The sequence below is a fragment of the Amphiura filiformis genome, chromosome 1 (genome assembly GCF_039555335.1).
Source record: "Amphiura filiformis chromosome 1, Afil_fr2py, whole genome shotgun sequence".
In the NCBI taxonomy this organism is placed as follows: Eukaryota; Metazoa; Echinodermata; class Ophiuroidea; order Amphilepidida; family Amphiuridae; genus Amphiura; species Amphiura filiformis.
The window spans coordinates 53,875,893-53,895,870 of record NC_092628.1 but is presented as its reverse complement, the minus strand read 5'-3'; the positions used below and the strand labels follow the sequence as shown (position 1 = coordinate 53,895,870).

Here is a 19,978-nt window from a genome sequence, read left to right as displayed (position 1 = left end):
TACATTTTAATATACTTTAATTATTCAAGGCAACTAAGAAAATGTAAATATGAACAACACGTACCCAATGTTGACGATGCCAGCGAAACACAGAGTCAGTCCGATTTACTTCAAATTGAAACTGAGAAATGCGCGTATATGTAGCAAGGCTTATACTACGGAAGCGTCTAAGTGCCACGACTTAGCAAGATAATTATGTTTTAATGATGTTGGTCTTTTGGTCTTTGTAAAGGTGTCTTAATACCACAGTAAACATGACTACCTATCCCGCCTCTTTTTCTGAGAAATGGAAAAAGACATCTCTATTGGCATATCTTGAAAATAATTTGCACATGGCCCTTTCCTTTTTGTAGGTTTTTTTTTTTTCATTTTTCCACCCGATCTGCCCGGCCGATCGGTCCGGCTAATCGGGATATGCTCCAGTGACACGAGATCCACCTTCACCAAATCCTACACAGTGATGCAAGATCGTACAATCTTCAAAAACTCACTTGGAACACTGTAAACAGGTGATTTTGACCCTAATTCTCTCGCTAACCGCATTCGATCTGCTACCATTTTGTTTATCACGATCAGCTTTTACCATCCGCCTCTACCTCAAACCTCGGTGTAAATCAAACTGCGGTATTAGACCGTATGCGTGCTTTGTATGCCTTTGGAGGAGGTTGATATGGCGCATGCGTAGTTTATGCCCCTTTTGCCCCTTCGGAACTTGCGTTCGGATTTGGTTGGAAACCAAACCAATTCCGAAGAAATTCCGAACAAATCCTAACCAATTCCGAACATTTGTTCGGAATTGGTTAGGAATTGTTCGGATGGGTTAAGGGCTGGGGTATGAACGTTTGGACAGTATTTATTGTGGGACATTAGAGCACATCAGACATATCGAATTGCATTCTGAATACGAAGAATGTCATTTGATATCAAATAATTTTGATTTTTGAAATTCGCAATTTAATACACATTTTATGGCAAATCATTAAAAATCTGATGATTTATACTTAAAGTGTATGTAGGTGGGATGAAAAGCCGACCATCAATTGAAAATTTTGACCTTTCGTATTGAAGATATGGATTTTTTTCCCAAAACACCAAAAAAATTAGGTCTTTTGGGAAAAAAATCCATATCTTCAATATGAAAGGTCAAAATTTTCAATTGACCGTCGGCTTTTCCTCCCTGCTACATACACTTTAGGAATATGTCATTAGATTTATATAATTTACTTCGAGGACTGTTATATATCAAAAATTTGAAAAATATCAAATTTTTATAATTTGTCATAAAATTTGTATTATATTGTGATTTTCAAAAAATGAAAATTATTTGATATCAGAAAGACATGCTTCGTATTCAGAATGCAATTCGATAGGTCTGAGGTGCTCTCATGTCCCACAAAAATACTGTCGAAACGCAATAAACGCTCATTTTAGATCCCTTAAGTAGTCGGATTGGGAGGGGTTAGGGCCACGGGACTCTGATGTAAATTGATGTGCCGAAGTACAGCATTTATAATATGAATGGATGCATCGTCCGGAAAGAACAAAAGAATTGTGAAAAACATGATTTTTTGGCGAATGGGGTTCAGAATTTGTATGTAGGGTATCTCAGAAAATGCTAGGGTATAATTGGAAGTAAATCTGAAAAAGTAGTGTGTAGGTGATTGCCCGCTAGTGCTGTAGCCTTGTCCAAAAATTCTGGGTCAGCATTATTTTCCACTAATTTTCGCTATGAAATACCGCGTGAAATGAAGCAAAAATATTTGTTTATTATCAAACAATGATTGACTGTACGATTGGTGTCCCTTTTTGAATTAATGAGTTGTCAAGAACATTAAACATGGTTTTAGATACAATTTGTACCCAGCGAAAAATATCATAGAACAATAGAAGTCAAGTGTTTTAATATTACGTGTAAATATAGTCTCGCGGGAGCATCTGTTTATTAGTCTTCTTTATCGGTCTTTTTTTCTTTGTAAACTTGCTGGTCACGGCTACCGCGTGACGCTAATGGTGTGTGGAAATTCGAGTGAAACTATCTGTATGACAGTGTTGGGTTCTGAAATAAAGTGAGTATACCTTGCGTTTATTAAAAATGGTCACAGTGAAGTACTACTAGCCCGGGGGGCACACAGGCTTGGAAATAAGAGGCGTCGGACCAGGGGCTACTTTGTAGAAAACTTGCCCCTGGTTCACGGCGTTTTACAGGGAACCAGGGCTATTTTCAATGAACTAGGGGCTATTCAATGGATGGGAAACTTTGTTGTGTACATTTTGATACCTCATCACTCAATCAGGATGTGAAATAAGAAGCGCCGGACCAGGGGCTACCAGGGCAGGGGGCATCTTCCCCTGTGTTGTAGTTTTGTCAAAATCCGAGATTTTGAATAAAACGATGGAACCGGCGTTTTATTATTACGATGGAAATATTAGTCGAACACTTATGCACAGTACGTACACGGCGTGCGGGATACACATACACACACCCCGAGGATCGTACCGTATTACAACCGCGGGAGCAACATGCATGGGCGCTAGTAGTAAATTCCAATTTTCTATGCTTTACCTCACTTGTTCGGCTCAAAATTAAAAGAGGACATATCTGACAGTAAAAACTAACATTTTATGGAAAATAAATACTAATCTATTTTTACAGAAATGTTATAATATGGCTTTAACTGATTTTGTCGCCAAAAGGTGCCCCCCTTAAAATTTGCCTTGCCCCCTTTGCCCCCCCATCTGAACCGTGCTATGAAAGGCAACAGTGGTGGATAAAAGTAAGTAATGACCCGCATTTTATCCCACGGAAAGATGCTTTTTTTTCACCAAATGACCCACTGTTTGTCGCCCCAAATCTCTCACTAACAGACTAACTTCGAACTGGGGTCCACAAGTATATCCCCGTAACTTTCAAAGTCAAGTGGGGGTCGATCATGCAAGCAAGCTCCCATTCAGAAAAGTTGCGACCTTTATCTATTAGAAATGTAACGACACGACCAAACAACAATTTGGGAACATTTTGCATGAAATTCACAATATGTTGCTATTTGGGATCCATTTGGACCAATAAGTCAAGAGATGAATTATGTTGGTATGATATAAGCAGTTTTGAATTTGATTTCTGTATACATTGTTATAAGATATGACCGTCGGAAAAAGCATTTAAAGGGGGAACATTTACAAAAGCTATTAATTGCTGCTTAACGTTTCTGTTGTTGGCGTTGTTGTTGTTGTATATACACAATGGATGAGCATTTTCCTTAGGCTAAAGTATAACGTTGGTATTACACTTTTTCTATTCCACGTATTCCTAATTTCTAACATGTCTAATAATTATGAAAAAAATTATTAAAAAAAACCTCTTGATTATACTAATATGGCCTAAAAAAAAGGTTACGACCCTAAAAATAGGCCCGACCGTAGACTTTTTTTCTTATTTTTTTGCATAAAAATATATATAAAAAAATTTAAATAAAGGAAAAATTGAAGAAAAAAAAAAAAAAAAAGTTCCAAAGCCTTTATCATACGCGATTTACAGCTTAAAAAATTACCGACCGTCCTACCCTAACTTTTTTATGTTACGCCATTCAAACATTTTTTTCAGGCCTAAGCTAATACTCTTCCTATCTTTTCCCTAGCCTTTCCTTCATTCTTACATCCATGTGTCCCGGTCTTATGTTTGTGTTTTTGTTATCCAATTCTTCCATTTATCTTTTAATGTTAAAAGAAATGTAAAATATTTCCCACCATTAATTTAGGCCTTCCTAAAAACTATACTGACTGAAATCGCTGGGTATCTTTAAGCTGAAGCATGTTAACTTTAGTTAAGCTTCCAATCTCTTTTCTGCTTGGCACGAATACACGTAATATATACCGAAATAGCAAATCATTGACCCGTTACTTTTTTGCTATTGTTAACTAAGGCTTGAAAGGCGTTCTGAAAAGACAAAAAACGTCAACTTAAACTTGACCTAGAGCGAACTTTAATGGCGGAGTTTGTCATTAAGGTGTGTAGCGATGTCTAACATTGACTTGCTATCTGCGGAATAAGTTAAGCGACAACCAATATAATTTGTGATGATACAGAGTGAAACTAGAAGAAAAAGGGAGATAGAACACGATGGCCATGCTTTTGTTGGCAGTCTTGTTTAGCAGTATCTTATCATGTGTGACACAGACTCCAAGTAAGTACACAAATTATCCGCCATTTTGTTTATACAATCATAAAAAACCACGAACGTTATTTGTTTCATCCGGTTATCTTGTCAGAAATATCGGCATAATTCGTTCTCACTTAACTTTTAAGACATGCAGGCCTCAGAGCCTTCAATAAAACAATAGTTGATTCTGATCACTAAATTCACATTGACTGCTACGTATAAGATTATATAGCATATGCACTGATGATAATTCTGTAGGACTGAAAGTTTATCGCCTTTCAGTATAGAATTAATTATATCATAGGCTAAATAGCGGTTTTGTTTTCATAGGATTATAAGATGACGCACTGATGGGGCGACATCGACAGGGGAAAGGGATTTTTATTCAGAAAAATTGTTCCCAATTCGGGAATCCCAACACCACCGCCACTCATACAAGATAGGATATTCAACTTGGTGTGGAGTGGTATAAGGTCTCTGCTTCCTCTTTCTGATCAAATATTGAGGTCCGTTCTGGAACTCGGACCTCTTTGGTCCTATGCATGCTAAGTCTAGTCCTGAATAGTATGATCAGCTAAGGCAGAAAGGCAAAATGTTACCTAATTGACATTGATACGGAATGGAAATTCGTCTTAAAAGATCTATGTCTGTCTTTTCTGTACCTCTTCTTACACATCCAGCGCAATACACCATGCATACTCCAGCTATATCAGTACTTGAGAGTGTAGGTACAGTTGAAATCTGCATGTCAAGAACAGGTGATGATATCAGCCAAAAAGGGTTTGCCAGTAAGTATCTCATTTCATTTCGCATTTCCAGTCTTTTCTCATTACTAACTGTTATAAATCTGATACTGCGCCCTCTTTCTACTGCAAATTTTGTAGCACGAACTACGAAGGGGGTTGTAACACCCCGAATTTTTCTATATTAAACGTAATTTATACTGTTATATTTGCTACAAATACATAACTATAAAATGCCTCAAAACATGGTTCCCTAGCAGCTGTCCCTTGTGTTTCAAAATGGGACATGAGTGTTGCAGTTTCTAGTTGAACTCATAGGACATGTGACACATGCAACCCCATCTTTTTTCTTAATCTCTAATATAAATGGACACAGCTTTCAGAAACTAACAAGGTTCTTATTTATTATGGCGAACTGCTATCCTAACAACTCTTTTAATGAGAGACATGCCTTGATCATAGTGGGAGATCATGTTCAGTAATGCCTGTATCATATTATATACGGACACTATCCAATATCTGTCCAGATTATTGACTGAATCCTTCTAGCACGTGCATTCCTTCTAAACATCTATGACACATTTTCGGGTCATGAAAATTTTAGTAAATAAAAAACCTTTTTCAAGCATAAAACCAATTACACAACAATAAATATTGTTATTACTGTTTTTACTGTTTTATCATGATACAAGTATTATATGATTCTTTTTTTCCACTTAAAACAGAAAAATTAAATAGAGTTCACATTCTGCTGTAAAATTAAATACACGAGCATGCCAGTGATTTTATCATGGTAAATAATGTTTTCTTTGTCACTCAAGACATGTTAAAAGACAAAGTATGAGGTTAATGAGCCCCTAATACTTGTTGGGAGAGAAATCAGACAAAATAATGCACGCGCACTGATGTTGATGAGTCTAATGCACGAGCCCCGAATGTTAGACGCATCAACATCAGCTATCATTGATTTACATATACAGCCCTCTTCCCTAGTAAGTTTACCCTTTCGTTATTAACTAAATATATCCCGAGATTAAAACAAGCAAATTGAACAAAACAAACGGCATTTGAGAGCTAAGACGTTGATCTAAGCATCATGTCACAACGGTATTTTCTAATTGCCATAGAGGGCGCTTTTCACTTGCACAATTTTTAGAGACAGGCTGTACATACGATTTAGGGTATTATGAGCTAGCAATTAAAGCAATAATGTGTGATTTGCGTAAAGAATAGATTCTTATCTAAATGTTTGTTTTTACTGATTACATTATCCCCTTTTAATTTCGAGCCAAACAAATGAGGTATAACGAAGAAAATTGCGATTTCATTCCATTATATGTAATACTGCACGGAGCATCGCGCTCGACGTGTGTACACATAAGCTGACATCCACGGGACATGTTAGTAAGCACTCGATCGGTGTACTGTGAATAAAACCGGGTCTCCCCGGTTTTAATATAAAAAGTAAAATTTTACTGTTATTAAAGCACTTCAGGCTTAGTCTTTAAGTGGTATTTCCGTATACCACAGGGCACTATAATTATGCAAAAAGTAGAATTCCTAGTAAAATTGAGGGCGTCGCTTTGAAGCAAATCACACATTATGGCTTTAACCAATAAATAACGCGTTTGTTAATGATTTAACTGATTTTGCATCACTTTTGCTTTAATACATATGGAAGATGAATATTAAAACTTCGTAAAAAATGCATTGTTAGTGGCGTCATAGGGACACGGAGGGAACGTGTCCTGTGAAAATTGTGAAAAAAGTGAAAATTTGGAAAATCCAACTAAAATTGTCGAAAACGCCATTAGCCTTTATGACCTGCTCCTTCGAACCTATAATTAGGGGTAGGTTAAACAGCTTTTTAAAAAGGGTGATGTTTCAAATTTCTTAGGGAACCAGCTTATTTGATGCGGCATGTTCTCCTGAATAAATTTGACACCTTTTTCATCCAAATCGGCCAAATAATGAGAAGGTGCCACCCCATTTGGACATGGGGGGGGGGGGTCTGTTGGGGGTGTTAAAATCAATATTTTCATCAATAATCATTATTTTATGCCTAATTTTGTTAAAGTTGGTGTTGGTTTGCAGGTAATTGATGTCTAGAATTCCATTTTTGAAAGTTGCATAAAAATTGGAGTTGTCGTTTTCTTAAAATGGCTGTTTTACGTTCAAATAAGGATGTGAGGGCGCTTTGCATAAAACATGCACACGCAGACCTGGCACACGTTCTTTACACATAAAATTTTAATGATGTCAGTATGAAGATAGTCACATGTGGCACATCCTCAAGAAATTTGGGCATTATATTTCTTTTCGTTTGACCGTGGCACCATTTTTCGTATTCTCAGGAAGCCTTCCATTGAAACGTACACATTTTAAAGTGCGTTGACCCCTGTACAGTTGAATGGCAACGTTCTATGAAATATTCAAATGGCTGCCAAAATCAAACCGTACAATGTAAATCGCTCAAATTTCTTGAGCAGGTATTACCTATAATTATTTTAATAGATACACCATTGAAATTTCCGTTTTAAAGATCGTTTGCAACAGGCGGCATAGGAAGCGCGACCGTGACGTACGAGGCTGGCGAAGATACAGGGCTGACAGCCCCATTCAAAATACACGGTTAGCAATTACAAATGGAAAATTAACATACTTGCAGTGGGGTACTTTGCAGAACCCCGACGGTTTTAGAGTAAGATAATTTTGCTTTGACACCACATAACAAATTTAGAATTGTTTGTGAAGATTTCATGATTATGTGTTAATCCAATGGCGACCTCAAAATTGGCGATATCGCTTCCATCACCGCCTGGTTTGCAAGTTAAATGCAAAGCGCCCTCATATCCTTATTTGGACGTAAAATGGCCATTTTAAGAAAACGACAACTACAATTTTTATGCAACTTTCAAAAAAATGGAATTCTAAACATCCATTACATACAAATCAATACCAACTTTCACAGAATCAGGCATATAATAATGATTATTGATGAAAATATTGATTTTAAGACCCCCCAACAGACCCCGTTGTCCAAATACTTGTTTTTGCCCGACTTGGATGAAAAAGGTGTCAAAATGCTCAGGAGATCATACTGCATCAAATAAGCTGGTTCCCTAAGGAATTTGAAGCATCATCATTCTATAACCCACCACTACTATAATAGAGTAATGCTTATTACATTTCTTTGTGTTCTATAGTTTTAACTACACAGGACGATACAGCAGTGGCTGGTCAAGATTTTGACGCTTTGAATAGATTCTCCTTTGAATTTGAACCAAATAAGAAAGAGAAGTGTCTCGACTTTGCGATTAAAAATGACGACATCGGAGAGTTTAAAGAAAAATTCAAGATCACTATAGTGGACGCTTCTGATGGAATACCCGGTTCTCAAATGTCTACTGAAATAACTATTGCCGAAAATGACTGTGAGTAATTGGAATTTCGACATTATTTTCCTCAGATACACTAATAATAATAATAATAATAACACTAATAATAATGATGATGATGATTTTTTTTTACAATGTTTGATCTTTTGATCTTTTAGAACTTTTAAAAATGAATAATATATATTACCCCGTATCGAATTTCATAAGAATAAGCCTTTATGGCCTAATTTTGATCAATTTTGTCATTTTGGAATAATAAAAAACCAAAAAACAAATAATATTAATTTTCTCTCGAAAGTCTACATTTGGATCACTCTATGACTGTTACGAGGGTGGGGTGTATACCCCCTATATTAAAAAAACACTAAATCGGAATAATTAGAGGGCGTTATGTCGTTAGAATTTAGGCATCAAACGTATAGAGGACCTTATTTTCCCATATACGAAAATTTCCTCTTTTAGGTTATGACCGCTTTATCCCCCATTAGTTCATTCTAGTAAATATAATAATAACAATAATAATAATAATAATAATAATAATAATAATAATAATAATAATAATAATAATAATAATAATAATACTAACACTAACACTAGCACTAACACTAATAATTATAATAATAATAATAATAATAATAATAATAATAATAATAATAATAATAACACTAATAATAATAATAATAATAATAATAATAATAATAATAATAATAATAATAATAATAACAACTGTAACGGTCTTTAATATTTGTAGTTTGCACAGCAATACCAATAACCGGATCTACAGTACCATTCTATGTCTCTCCATGGAATCCAGTTGATGGAAAACCAATTGTGTTTAAGAATACTCTTGGAATTACTAGCACACTTACACTTTTCTTCAGTAGCACGCTTGATTTTGTTTTTAATGGCAACGATATCTACGACGTTTACCAATTTAGTAAGTTTGCTTGTCTTGTTATTATTGGTTTTAATTTTTTTAAATTCTCATTTTTGTGTGAAATTCAGTCTAAAAGGACTGATTCTAAACTGGTTTTACAGACTGGATATGATTTTAGACTGGTTTAAAAGACTGTTTATATTCTACTATTTAAAAATGAAAGATAAATAGTTGTCATAATCCTTCTGGAGTGACAATTTTTTAAATGTCACTCCAGAAGGATTATGACAACTTTTTTAAAACACACCAAATTTGCATTTATAAAAGAGTAATGCACTGAACAAAAATATATGTTTTGTTATATCTACAAAATTTTGTTAACCAAAAGTCAAACGAGATCAAATTCTCAGCAAGACCCGATTTATGTAAATGATACATCAAATTGTGCGTCTCAATATTCGCATACAACCAAAACATGTATTAACTGACGTTGCCATTCAATTTTGAGAACAAATACATTTGTTTCAATCTGACCCATTGTTGTAGTGGAAGAAGCTAGGACTCAAGTGCAAGGTCTTCATTATCGAATGTAGAAAATCAGTAAGTGACAAAGTATTAATTTACAGCTGTAAAAAGAAGAATATTGGTATGATATTACTCCACCAGGTTTTAGTCCAAAATAATAAACGTTGTGACCTGTAGATCAATTTCCAAACTTTACACTCAATTTACCCAAAACTGGTTATTTTGGCACTTGAGTCCAGGGGTGCAAATTGTGATTTCTTCCTCAGGAGCAAGGTTTTTAGGCTCAAGATTTCCTCAATCATACCATGCATAAAATAGCTTTATTCTGCACTTCAAAAGATGAGAATGTTAACATACCGTGAACTTTTAGAGCGACTGTATGTTAGGTCTTTGAGCTTCCAAAAAGGCTTTATGAAGACAATGTGTGCGCGTAGCGCGCAAAAATTTGGTATTTTCCACTAGTTTGGGGTCATTTTGGTCGAACAGAGGCTCCTTTCCCCTTTTATTTTCCTTTAACCCCTTTCCTCTATCATTTTATGTCAGAGGAGCACAACTTGTTTAGTGCTTTATATGGTTCTACTTTTTAAATTTCCTCAATATTTTCCAGTTTGTCCTCTTCTCAGTGGCATTAGTATTGATACTAAGTACACTGAATTCTTTCATGACTTTTGTTCCCAGAAAATCCTCATTGCTGCCTCTCTATAAATTTCCTCAGGTATGATTGTCGCCTCTCTAAATTTCCTCAGATATGAGCCCTGTTTGCACCTGTCTTCATCCAACTTCTTTTTTTCCTGTTAAATAACATGGGATACCTCCTATGGTGATGAATTGTAAATTTTCATATTCTAACACCAACACCTTCCTCTTTTTTGCTCTTATTTCTTGAACAATAATGTGAATTCTTCCAAATTTTGCACAACCAGTGTTTCCTCTCTTCCATTCAGTAGCTTCACTTCCTCACAGCCACCCCCTATTATCTTGTACCTCACTCTTCTTCTTTTCTTTCCTCTTTTCCCTCTTCCTCTTATCTTATCTTTTCTTTTATTCTCTCTCCCTCCTTTTTCCTCTCTTTCTTTTCACTTCTTATGGCATTATTTCCTCAAATTTGACTCTCATTTCCTAGGAGCGGTGCTCCCCGCTCCCGCACAATTTGCATCCCTGCTTGAGTTTTTCTTCCACTACAGTGTTCCATTACTCTATCAAAGTACAAATTGTGTCTACATTGTAAAATTATTGACGCGTACCTAATTTCATTAATTTAGGGATACGCCATCCTGTGGATGTTTATCAATTTGAAGTTAATCGAGTTGCTGGCACGTATCAAGAAGATTTAACAGTCGTACCAAATGCTCCTACCGGTGATGATTCAGAAACTATATCGATTACATTTGATCAATCCAACGGAAAATTTACTCTGAGGTTTTCAAACGCACCAGACTCACCAGTCATTGTCCAAGACACTTCGACTCCTATCACAGTTAGACATATATTTGCTGTAGTCGATGATGATGTTGCTGGAGATTTTACTCTTTGTAATGTTGGTAAGAGCAAATTACTTTTGAGTGAATAACTTGTTCACTGAGTACGTCGTACATGATAACCTAAAGGCAGTCTTGATTAGTAGAAGAAAGCAATCGTTTAGTCAGCATCTACTGGCATGCAGGTTAAAATGTCATAACCTAAATGAACTGATAAACGTTTCACTTTTTTCCTCTCAAAACAACTGATTAAAGAATGTGGAATGAGCGTTTTGACAGTATTTTTGTGGGATATGAGAGCACATCAGACATATCGAACTGCATTCTTAATACGAAGAAAGTCCTTCTGATATCAAATAATTTACATTTTTTGAAATTCGCGATACAACACAAATTTTATGACAAATTATTAAAATTTGATATTTTTTAACATTTTTGACATATAACAGTCCTCGAAGTAAACTTTAAAAATATAATGATATACTTAAAGGGTATGTAGCTGGGAGGAAAAGCCGACGATCAATTGAAAATTTCGACCTTTCATATTGAAGATATATATTTTTTTGCCAAAAAGACCTAAATTTTGTTTGTGTTTTTGGGAAAAAAATCAAATCTCCAATACGATAGGTCAATATACATTTTTTTTTGCCAAAAAGACCTATTTTTTTTTTTTTTGTTTTGGGGAAAAAATCAAATCTTCAATACGAAAGGTCAAAAATTTCAATTGATCGTTGGCTTTTCATCCCACCTACATACACTTTAAATACATATCATCAGATTTATAAAATTTTCTTCGAGGACTGTTAAATATCAAAAATATCAATTTTTTGATTATTTACCATAAAATGTATATACATTGCAAATTTCAAAAAATCTTCGTATTCAGAATGCGATTCGATATCTCTGGGGTGCTCTCATCTCCCACAAAAAATACTGTCCAAACGTTCATACCCCATCCCTTAAACAAATATAATATTTTTGCTTTTAGTATTTTCCAGAAAGGTTTTCTCAAAGCAATAATGCAAGAACTTTTTATTATAAACTGTAACAAATCAAAATTTAAACGCATAGGTTTTCATTGCCTATATTTCATTTACTTAACCATGTTAACCATGTAAAACTGAAAAGTGCATCATTTCAAATTAAATATGTTTTTATTCTAAGGACTTGATAGATATGATAAAATTTTAATTAAAATTCGATATTCGCTTGTTTCAGATCCAATTAACTTACCGGAAATACAAGAGGACCAATCTTCAACTTCTCAAACGTATCCCAGTGCTATAGCAAGTCGTGCCACAGACAACAATCGTAACAGCGGATTTACTGGAATTCCAACATGCAGTGTCACAGGTAACCTGATATTAACTAATAGTGGCAAATTGTTATAGCTCACATTTCGTCGGCCGTATCATATAGACGAATCCAAATACACGCATTCCTACACCTGACTAGCAGCCTTTAGTTGGGTAGCCGTCGGCTACAATGCACTCAAAATGTGAAATGATTCGGCCTTGGCGGAAATTTTAAACTGCATTCCATCACCCGTTTTACACCTTCCGCGAAAACACAGGTAGACAAAAGAATAACACAATACAGTTCCCTTCGACAAAACACACAGCATGGTCTATTCGTTGTTGAAGTGACATAATAATCGGATTAACTATACGCGGTATCTATGCATTGATGTACTTGCGAACAAAAGGACTATGTATATGAATAGATGCGACGGGATTACCTGCGGAATTATCTCCATTATATATATTATTAGCTATTATTCTATTGACCCTCCTCGTCCTTGCATCTTCTCTAGGTGTTAGGCGGCTTTTATTTGCACAATCGGACGCTCAAAACACCAGGTTGGTGCTAGCGGCTACCCAAAGATGTCCGACCAAATCCTGGTCATGACTTGGCTACTTGGATTCGTCTATACTGACGTATTCGACATTTTTAACATTTTTGAGAAAATTGGTATATTAGTTTGTTATGTTCTACTCTATATATTCACCAAAAACCATGCCTCAAAGTGTCTTTAATTAGTAAGATATTAATTAATTTAATTATGTCGTATTTACAAAACCTTGAAATGTCTGCATCATATATATAACGACGTATTTGCCGATCACCTATACTGCTCAAGCCCAGTATATCATATCTGCAATTTGACGTATTTGCGCTCCGTATTTGCGCGACTCTGTCATTAATTCTCGCTATTCGCAATAAGGGCGCCGCCAGTGGTTTGCGATGTAATCGTGATGTATCATGGGAAAAGGTCGACATCCAAGTCCGCGCAATACGAATATTACCATGCTATTACATAGGAACACGTGACAATATTTTTTTAGTTTGTCAAAATAAAGGTGTTACACGCAAATCGATACTCAATAATACTTAATAATGTGATTTGAAATGTGCACAATTAATTTTTCTCTATCGATTTGCGTGTAATACCGTTATATTGACAAACTAAAAATATTGTCACGTGTTCCTATGTAATAGCATGGTAATATTCGTATTGCGCGGACTTGATGTCGACCTTTTCCCATGATACATCACGATTTTCCCATGATACATCACGATTACATCGCAAACCGCTGGCGGCGCCCTTATTGCGAATAGCGAGAATTGCACGGAAAAATTGCTGTTTTGTCCTTATCACATACTGACGTATTTGCGCAACTGTTTCACATACTGACGTATTTGCGCGACGTATTTGTCATTTGAACAGCGAAATTGACATTAGTCCTTTTCACATAGTGACGTATTTTATTTATATTGATTTTTTTGCAGAATATGTTATACTCTGATAGTGATAAGTGTATTATATTGAAAATATGGTATATTTACATTACTGTTAACCTGGTTTTAATCGACAATAATATTTTAATCAAGATTATGCAGCAAATGAAAATCGCTAGATTTTCAAGTTCTATTTTCTCGAAATGCGTACTTTGCAAATACGTCAGTATGTGATACAACCGACGATTTATGACCTGCTCCCACAAAATGAGCGTAAGGTCGCAAGTTGGTAGTCTCAAGACCCCATGGCTGCTGAGTTGATGTTCTTTGTTTGTCTCGCACCTATACAAACCAGTAGTGTATCCTTGTAAATGCCCCAGTTGACAAAGAACAATCATTTAAAGATTCATACATGTATTATATTATGGCCACATACACAAGTACACCGTTGCCAAGGTACCTGACTGGTACACACAGAGTACCTAAACAGTACCAATGCTGCTACTGCATAGGACCCACAAACAGTGATATTGCACTGATACTACACTGGTACTAGCTGGTAATCCAATGCTACTACACTAGCCAAGTACCTTGGCGAGAATGTACCTGTGTAGGCAACCCAATAGGAATATGGAGAATACCCCATTCACAAAGACAAAGACTTGGACAGGTGCATGTCAAACAAAGAACATGAACTCAGCACCCATAAGGTCTCGAAACTACCAATTTCCGACTTATTCCAAGGTGGTGACACTATATTCACAGTTGTTCTATGAAGCACGCAAACCGAATGACGAATCCCGATGGTTTCCTAGCTAGAAAATGGGGCCAGTTATTGATCGGTTATGAATAATTCATATTCGATCCCTTGATTGTGTTAATTAAGGCTGGCAAATAACGATGGCCGCTGAATTTGCGAACTTTGCCTGTACAATGCGAGTAGTATTTCCCATCCGGCACCAGTGATTTGGGTTTTCTTACAGAAAGTCTACTAATTGGATAAATGGAATGACCTTTCGCAATAGTAATGTCGAAATTAGGAATTGGTGTCAATAATACAACGGTAGTGTATCACTTGAAGTTAATACGATATCCAGCCAGTGATTTAGCGATTAAAACCGTTGTCACTGACCTGACCTACAGCACGTGAAGCGTCATATTCGTTTGTTTTTATTTTCTCGTGTGATAATAAATATCATTCAATCTATAGTAGTTTATTAGTGGCATAAGGAGTTTGTTTTTAAAAACAAGTAAATAATCATTACTCATCGTTCTATTTGATCTTGTGGATTTCACAAATGACGCAATAACTTGATAAATTGAAACGCAAACAACCGAATTGCTCTCAGGTCGTATAGCGGGCGCGTTATAAGCTTCAAGCTTGTATGCTATGCTTGTTATACACAACCGCGCGGGAACCAGTAGTAATATTAATGAAGTGGTGTGACTGATGCAGCCTTTCTAAATTTGAATTTGAACTTGCTGCATTTTAGATGTGTAGGCCTATTACAAGAGTTTAGGCCCGTCGAGCGGCTGTGCAATAACTATGAGTCCTGGTGAGGGTGAAATGGATGGGGGGGTGCGATTTGGCACCCGTTCATGGGGCGCCTTTTAAATAAAACGTTTTAAAAAGCTTAGGATAACAGTAGCATATAAGCGTTATTTATTTATTTATTTATTTATTTATTTATTTATTTATTTATTTATTTATTTATTTATTTATTTATTTATTTATTTATTTATTTATTCATTTTTCTATTTATTACATATTTCATTAACCAATGATCGTACATATACACGAACGCTGACAATTTTGACATTTTTGTTCCTTACGACTAGAGGAAAAGTTTGACATAATAGCACGATTCTAGAGGATATTTGGTTAAAAAGATGAAGGGTTAAGGCCAGAGTAATGGAAGACACATTCGTTCACGCCCGAATTTGAGATTTCTTGATATTTATCAACACTAAAATGCATTCTTTCACTTGAAACTGATTAAATACAACTTGCTAATATTTACTTGTATTTTTGCTTGATTTGTTTCACTCTTTTCAACTCTAAAAAGTCACATGGTTCAAGACAGCTTAGTAAATTGGCGGGAAATAATGAGTCAGAAATGCGCGAATGCGAAATATTTTGATTACGCGCGCGATTCGCTTAGCGTGACGCGGCGCAGCTCTGCGGGTATGTCCAACGCAGTCTAGGCGCATTCGGTTTGTTGTTCACGCCAGCAAATGTGATGTAAACAAAACAAAAATTTGCAGTCAAAATGCCACTTAGATTTTATAATTATTTTGAATTTTGACGCATTGAAAGCAGACATTATAGATTTATTGGTGCAAAAGATGCATATTTAGATCATGCACCAGATACAGCTTTTACAAGCGTGAAAGTCTTACCGTTTTAAAATATAAGGCGTTTTGTGCATAATTTTGACATTTTTTCACTAAAACGTCGATTTCTCAGAGTTCACTTTTGACAATATTGCACGATTTTTGTGACAAGAGAACTCGAAAAATATGCCAGCAAAAGGTAAACTTTTTGCACTATCGTTTAGAGTACATCATAGTCTAGGGGGGAAGGTTTTCTAATTTTTTCAAAATATTTGTTTTACACAAAAATATACACCATTCTGTGCAATTTTTAGCTTAATAGAGTGACAAAATTGCTTTTTTCACATATTATTTTCAATATTTCGAAAAAAGAGACGAATTTCAAAAAAATAAAAATTTATTCAGCTCAGAAGAGACAAAAGGTTTGATGGCCTGGTTATGTTAGTATAGGCCCAAGATTCGATATTCCATATTGCTGCCGGGTCACAGCCTGTACGGGCAGCCTGGGGGTCACAAAATAGGGGGCCAAAATGCATTTACTCAGCTCAAGAGAGACATGGACAAAACTTGTTGGATATCACTCCCAGGAGGATACTTTTCATGCCTATAGCAATGACAGCCATTTTGGCCTGTACGGGGAGCCCGCCCATATGGTGTTATTCAGCAGAAGAGAGACAAGGACGAATCTTTTTGCATTGGAACTACTACACATTGGGGTGCACAAAAATACCAATGACAGCAACTTTATCCTGTACGGGGCCCAGACAGTAGCCTCAAAGGGCCCAATGGCCCGTAGCTGATTTATTCAGCTGAACAGAGACATGGATGAATCTTTTTGCATTGGATTTATTACCCAATGGGGTTTACAAAAATACCAATGACAGCAACTTTTTGGGGGGCCCAGACAGTAGCCTCAAAGGGCCCCATAACAGGTTATTCAGCTGAAGGTAGACATGGATGAATCTTTTTTGCATTGGAACTATTACACATTGTGGTGCAAAATACAATGACAGCAACTTTTTCCTGTTCAGGGGCCCAGACAGTAGCCTCAAGGAGCCCGATGCCCTATATAACTGGTTATTCAGCTGAAGGAAGACATGCATAAATATTTTTGCATTGGAACTATTACACATTGGGGTGCACAAAATACCAATGACAGCAAATTTTTCCTGTACGGGGGCCCAGACAGTAGCCTCAAAGGGCCCAATGTCCCATAACTGATTTTTCCAATTTTGTCATCTTCCAAGAGAGAACTACACTAGGAGTGCTCATCTTGAGAAGGGTGAAATTAGACTCCGAAGATGACCGTGCTGGTGATCTACCAATGAACTACCCATTCAGCTGAAGAGACACATGGATGAATCTTTTTTTAATTGTAACTATTACCCATTGGGTATACAAAAATACCAACGACACCAACTTTTTCCTGTACGGGGGTCCAGACGGTAGCCTCAATGGGCCCTATGTCCCTTTAATGGTTATTCAGCTGAAGAGACACATGGATGGATCGTGTTGAATTGCAAGTATTGTACATTGGGGTCTACAAAAATACCAAGGATAGCAACCTTTTTCCTGTACGGGGGCCCAGACAGTAGCCTCAAAGGGTTTGATATCCCAAACTGATTATTCAGCCAAATAGACACATGGATGGATCTTTTTGAATTGGAACTATTGCATATTGACAAGTTATGGGACATCGGGCCCTTTGAGGCTACTGTCTGGGCCCCCGTATAGGAAAAAGTTGCTGTCATGGTATTTTTGTAAACCCCAATATGCAATAGTTGCAATTCAAAAAGATCTGTGTCTCTCTTTGGCTGAAAAATATTTTTAATGGTTTATAAACACTAAAGTGAACAATAGCCCATGAGGAGTGACACATTTCAAGGCACTCGATTATATAGGCACTATATAAAAGAAAACCACATTTGCCAATCAGTGGTTCACGGTAGCTTATGAACAACAAGAGTTAAGGGTAAAGCATCAGACATGTGAAATAAGATCCTTATGCACGCTTGAAGGATGGTGCTCCGTTCTCAGATATGTCTCCGACTACCCCATCTGGTAGGCTATTCCAAACGTGAACTGAAGTGTGGATGAAGGTCCTGCCAGTAGGTATGGTTCTAGAAACTGGTACTGTGAGAGCATAGTAAGGTATGGACAGGCTTGAGCGGGTAGCCCTTCTGACTACAAATGACTTTAGTAGCTGTGCCTTCAGATCTGGTGGGAACAAGCTGGTGTGCATTATATAAAGGACTGTTGTTGCAGGCACTTGACGTTTTTGATGTGATGGAGAGATGTAATGTTCAGCTCTGTACTTGCTTCCTCTTCGCTAACGCTTCTGATCCGAAGGTCCTTCCTCTGGATAGAGTCTAATAATCCTAGAGTGGGTGTGCTGGCACTCATCTTAGACAGTGAGGCGTATTCCATCACACTGCAAACTTTAGCCTTGTAAACAGTTGCTCTGCCTCTGACATCAAGTTTATTTGCAACTCTCCTCAGAGCGCCCAATTTTCTGTCCTGCTCTGTGTGAGACGTTAGAAATGTGCTTTGTCCAGGTAAGCTTGCTGTCGACTTTGACTCCCAGGATCTCCAGCTCCTCCTTCTTACCCAGTTTGGTGGTACCAAACAGAATATTCATCTTGGTTGGATTCCTCTTTCTCGAGTAGTTTACACTTGACGCCCATTCTGCAGCACTGGTATATCAACTCTGATGGACTCTGACAGACAGGGTGTTAGAATTTATGAGCTATCGGGCTCTTTGAGGCTACTGTCTGGGCTCCCGTACAGGAAATTAGTTGCTGGTATTGGTATTTTTACAAACCCCAATGAGTAATAGTTCCATTGCAAAAAGATTCATCCATGTGTTTCTTCAGCTGAATAAACCAGTTATGGGACATCAGGCCCTTTAAGGCTACTGTCTGAGCTCCCGCACAGGAAGAAGTTGCGGGCATTGGTATTTTTACAAACCCAAATGGGTAATACTTCCATTACAAAAAGATTCATCCATGAGTTTCTTCAGCTGAATAACCAGTTATGGGACATCGGGCCATTTCAGGCTACTGTCTGGGTCCATGTACAGGAAAAAGTGTGTAAACCCTAATGGGTAATAGTTCTAATGCAAAAAGATTCATCCATGTGTCTCTTCAGCTGAATAAATCTTTTTTGTGGCATCGGGCCTTTAAGGCAACTGTCTGGGCCCCCGTACAGGAAAAAGTTACTGTCATTGGTATTGTTCAGACCTCAATGACCTCAATAATTCCAATTCAAAAAGATCCACTCACGTGTCTATGTCTCTTCAGTTGAATAACAAGTTATGGGATATTGGGCCCTGTAAGGCTATTGTCTGGGCCCATGTACCGGAAAAGGTTGCTGTCATTGGTATTTTGTTGGCCCCCATGTGCAAAAAATCCAATTCAAAAAGATCCACCCACGTGTCTCTTCAGCTGAATAACAAGTTATCGGATATCGGGCCCCTTGAGGGTACTGTATGGGCCACCGTACAGGAAAAAGCTGCTGTCCTTTGTATTTTAGTAATCCCCAATGGGTAATAGTTCAAATTCAAAAAGATTCATCCTTTGGGGCTACTGTCTGGGCCCCGTACAGGCCAAAATTGCTGTCATTGCTATAGGCATGATAAGTATCCTCCTGGGAGTGATATCCAACAAGTTTTGTCCATGTCTCTCTTGAGCTGAATAAATGCATCTTTTGGCCCCCTATTTTGTGACCC

General features: G+C 36.9%; 1 protein-coding gene across 1 annotated transcript in view; it reads left to right on the top strand.

Annotated features, from left to right (window-relative positions):
* Positions 1-3,974: 3,974 nt before the first annotated feature.
* Positions 3,975-19,978, top strand: part of LOC140148829 (uncharacterized) — a 40,469-nt gene continuing 24,465 nt past the window's right edge. The window contains exons 1-6 of the mRNA XM_072170907.1: positions 3,975-4,181; positions 4,838-4,945; positions 8,107-8,334; positions 9,050-9,235; positions 10,963-11,241; positions 12,397-12,531. Coding sequence (XP_072027008.1) covers positions 4,118-4,181; positions 4,838-4,945; positions 8,107-8,334; positions 9,050-9,235; positions 10,963-11,241; positions 12,397-12,531 — 1,000 coding nt within the window. The 5' untranslated portion in view covers positions 3,975-4,117. The remainder of the gene's footprint in view (positions 4,182-4,837; positions 4,946-8,106; positions 8,335-9,049; positions 9,236-10,962; positions 11,242-12,396; positions 12,532-19,978) is intronic.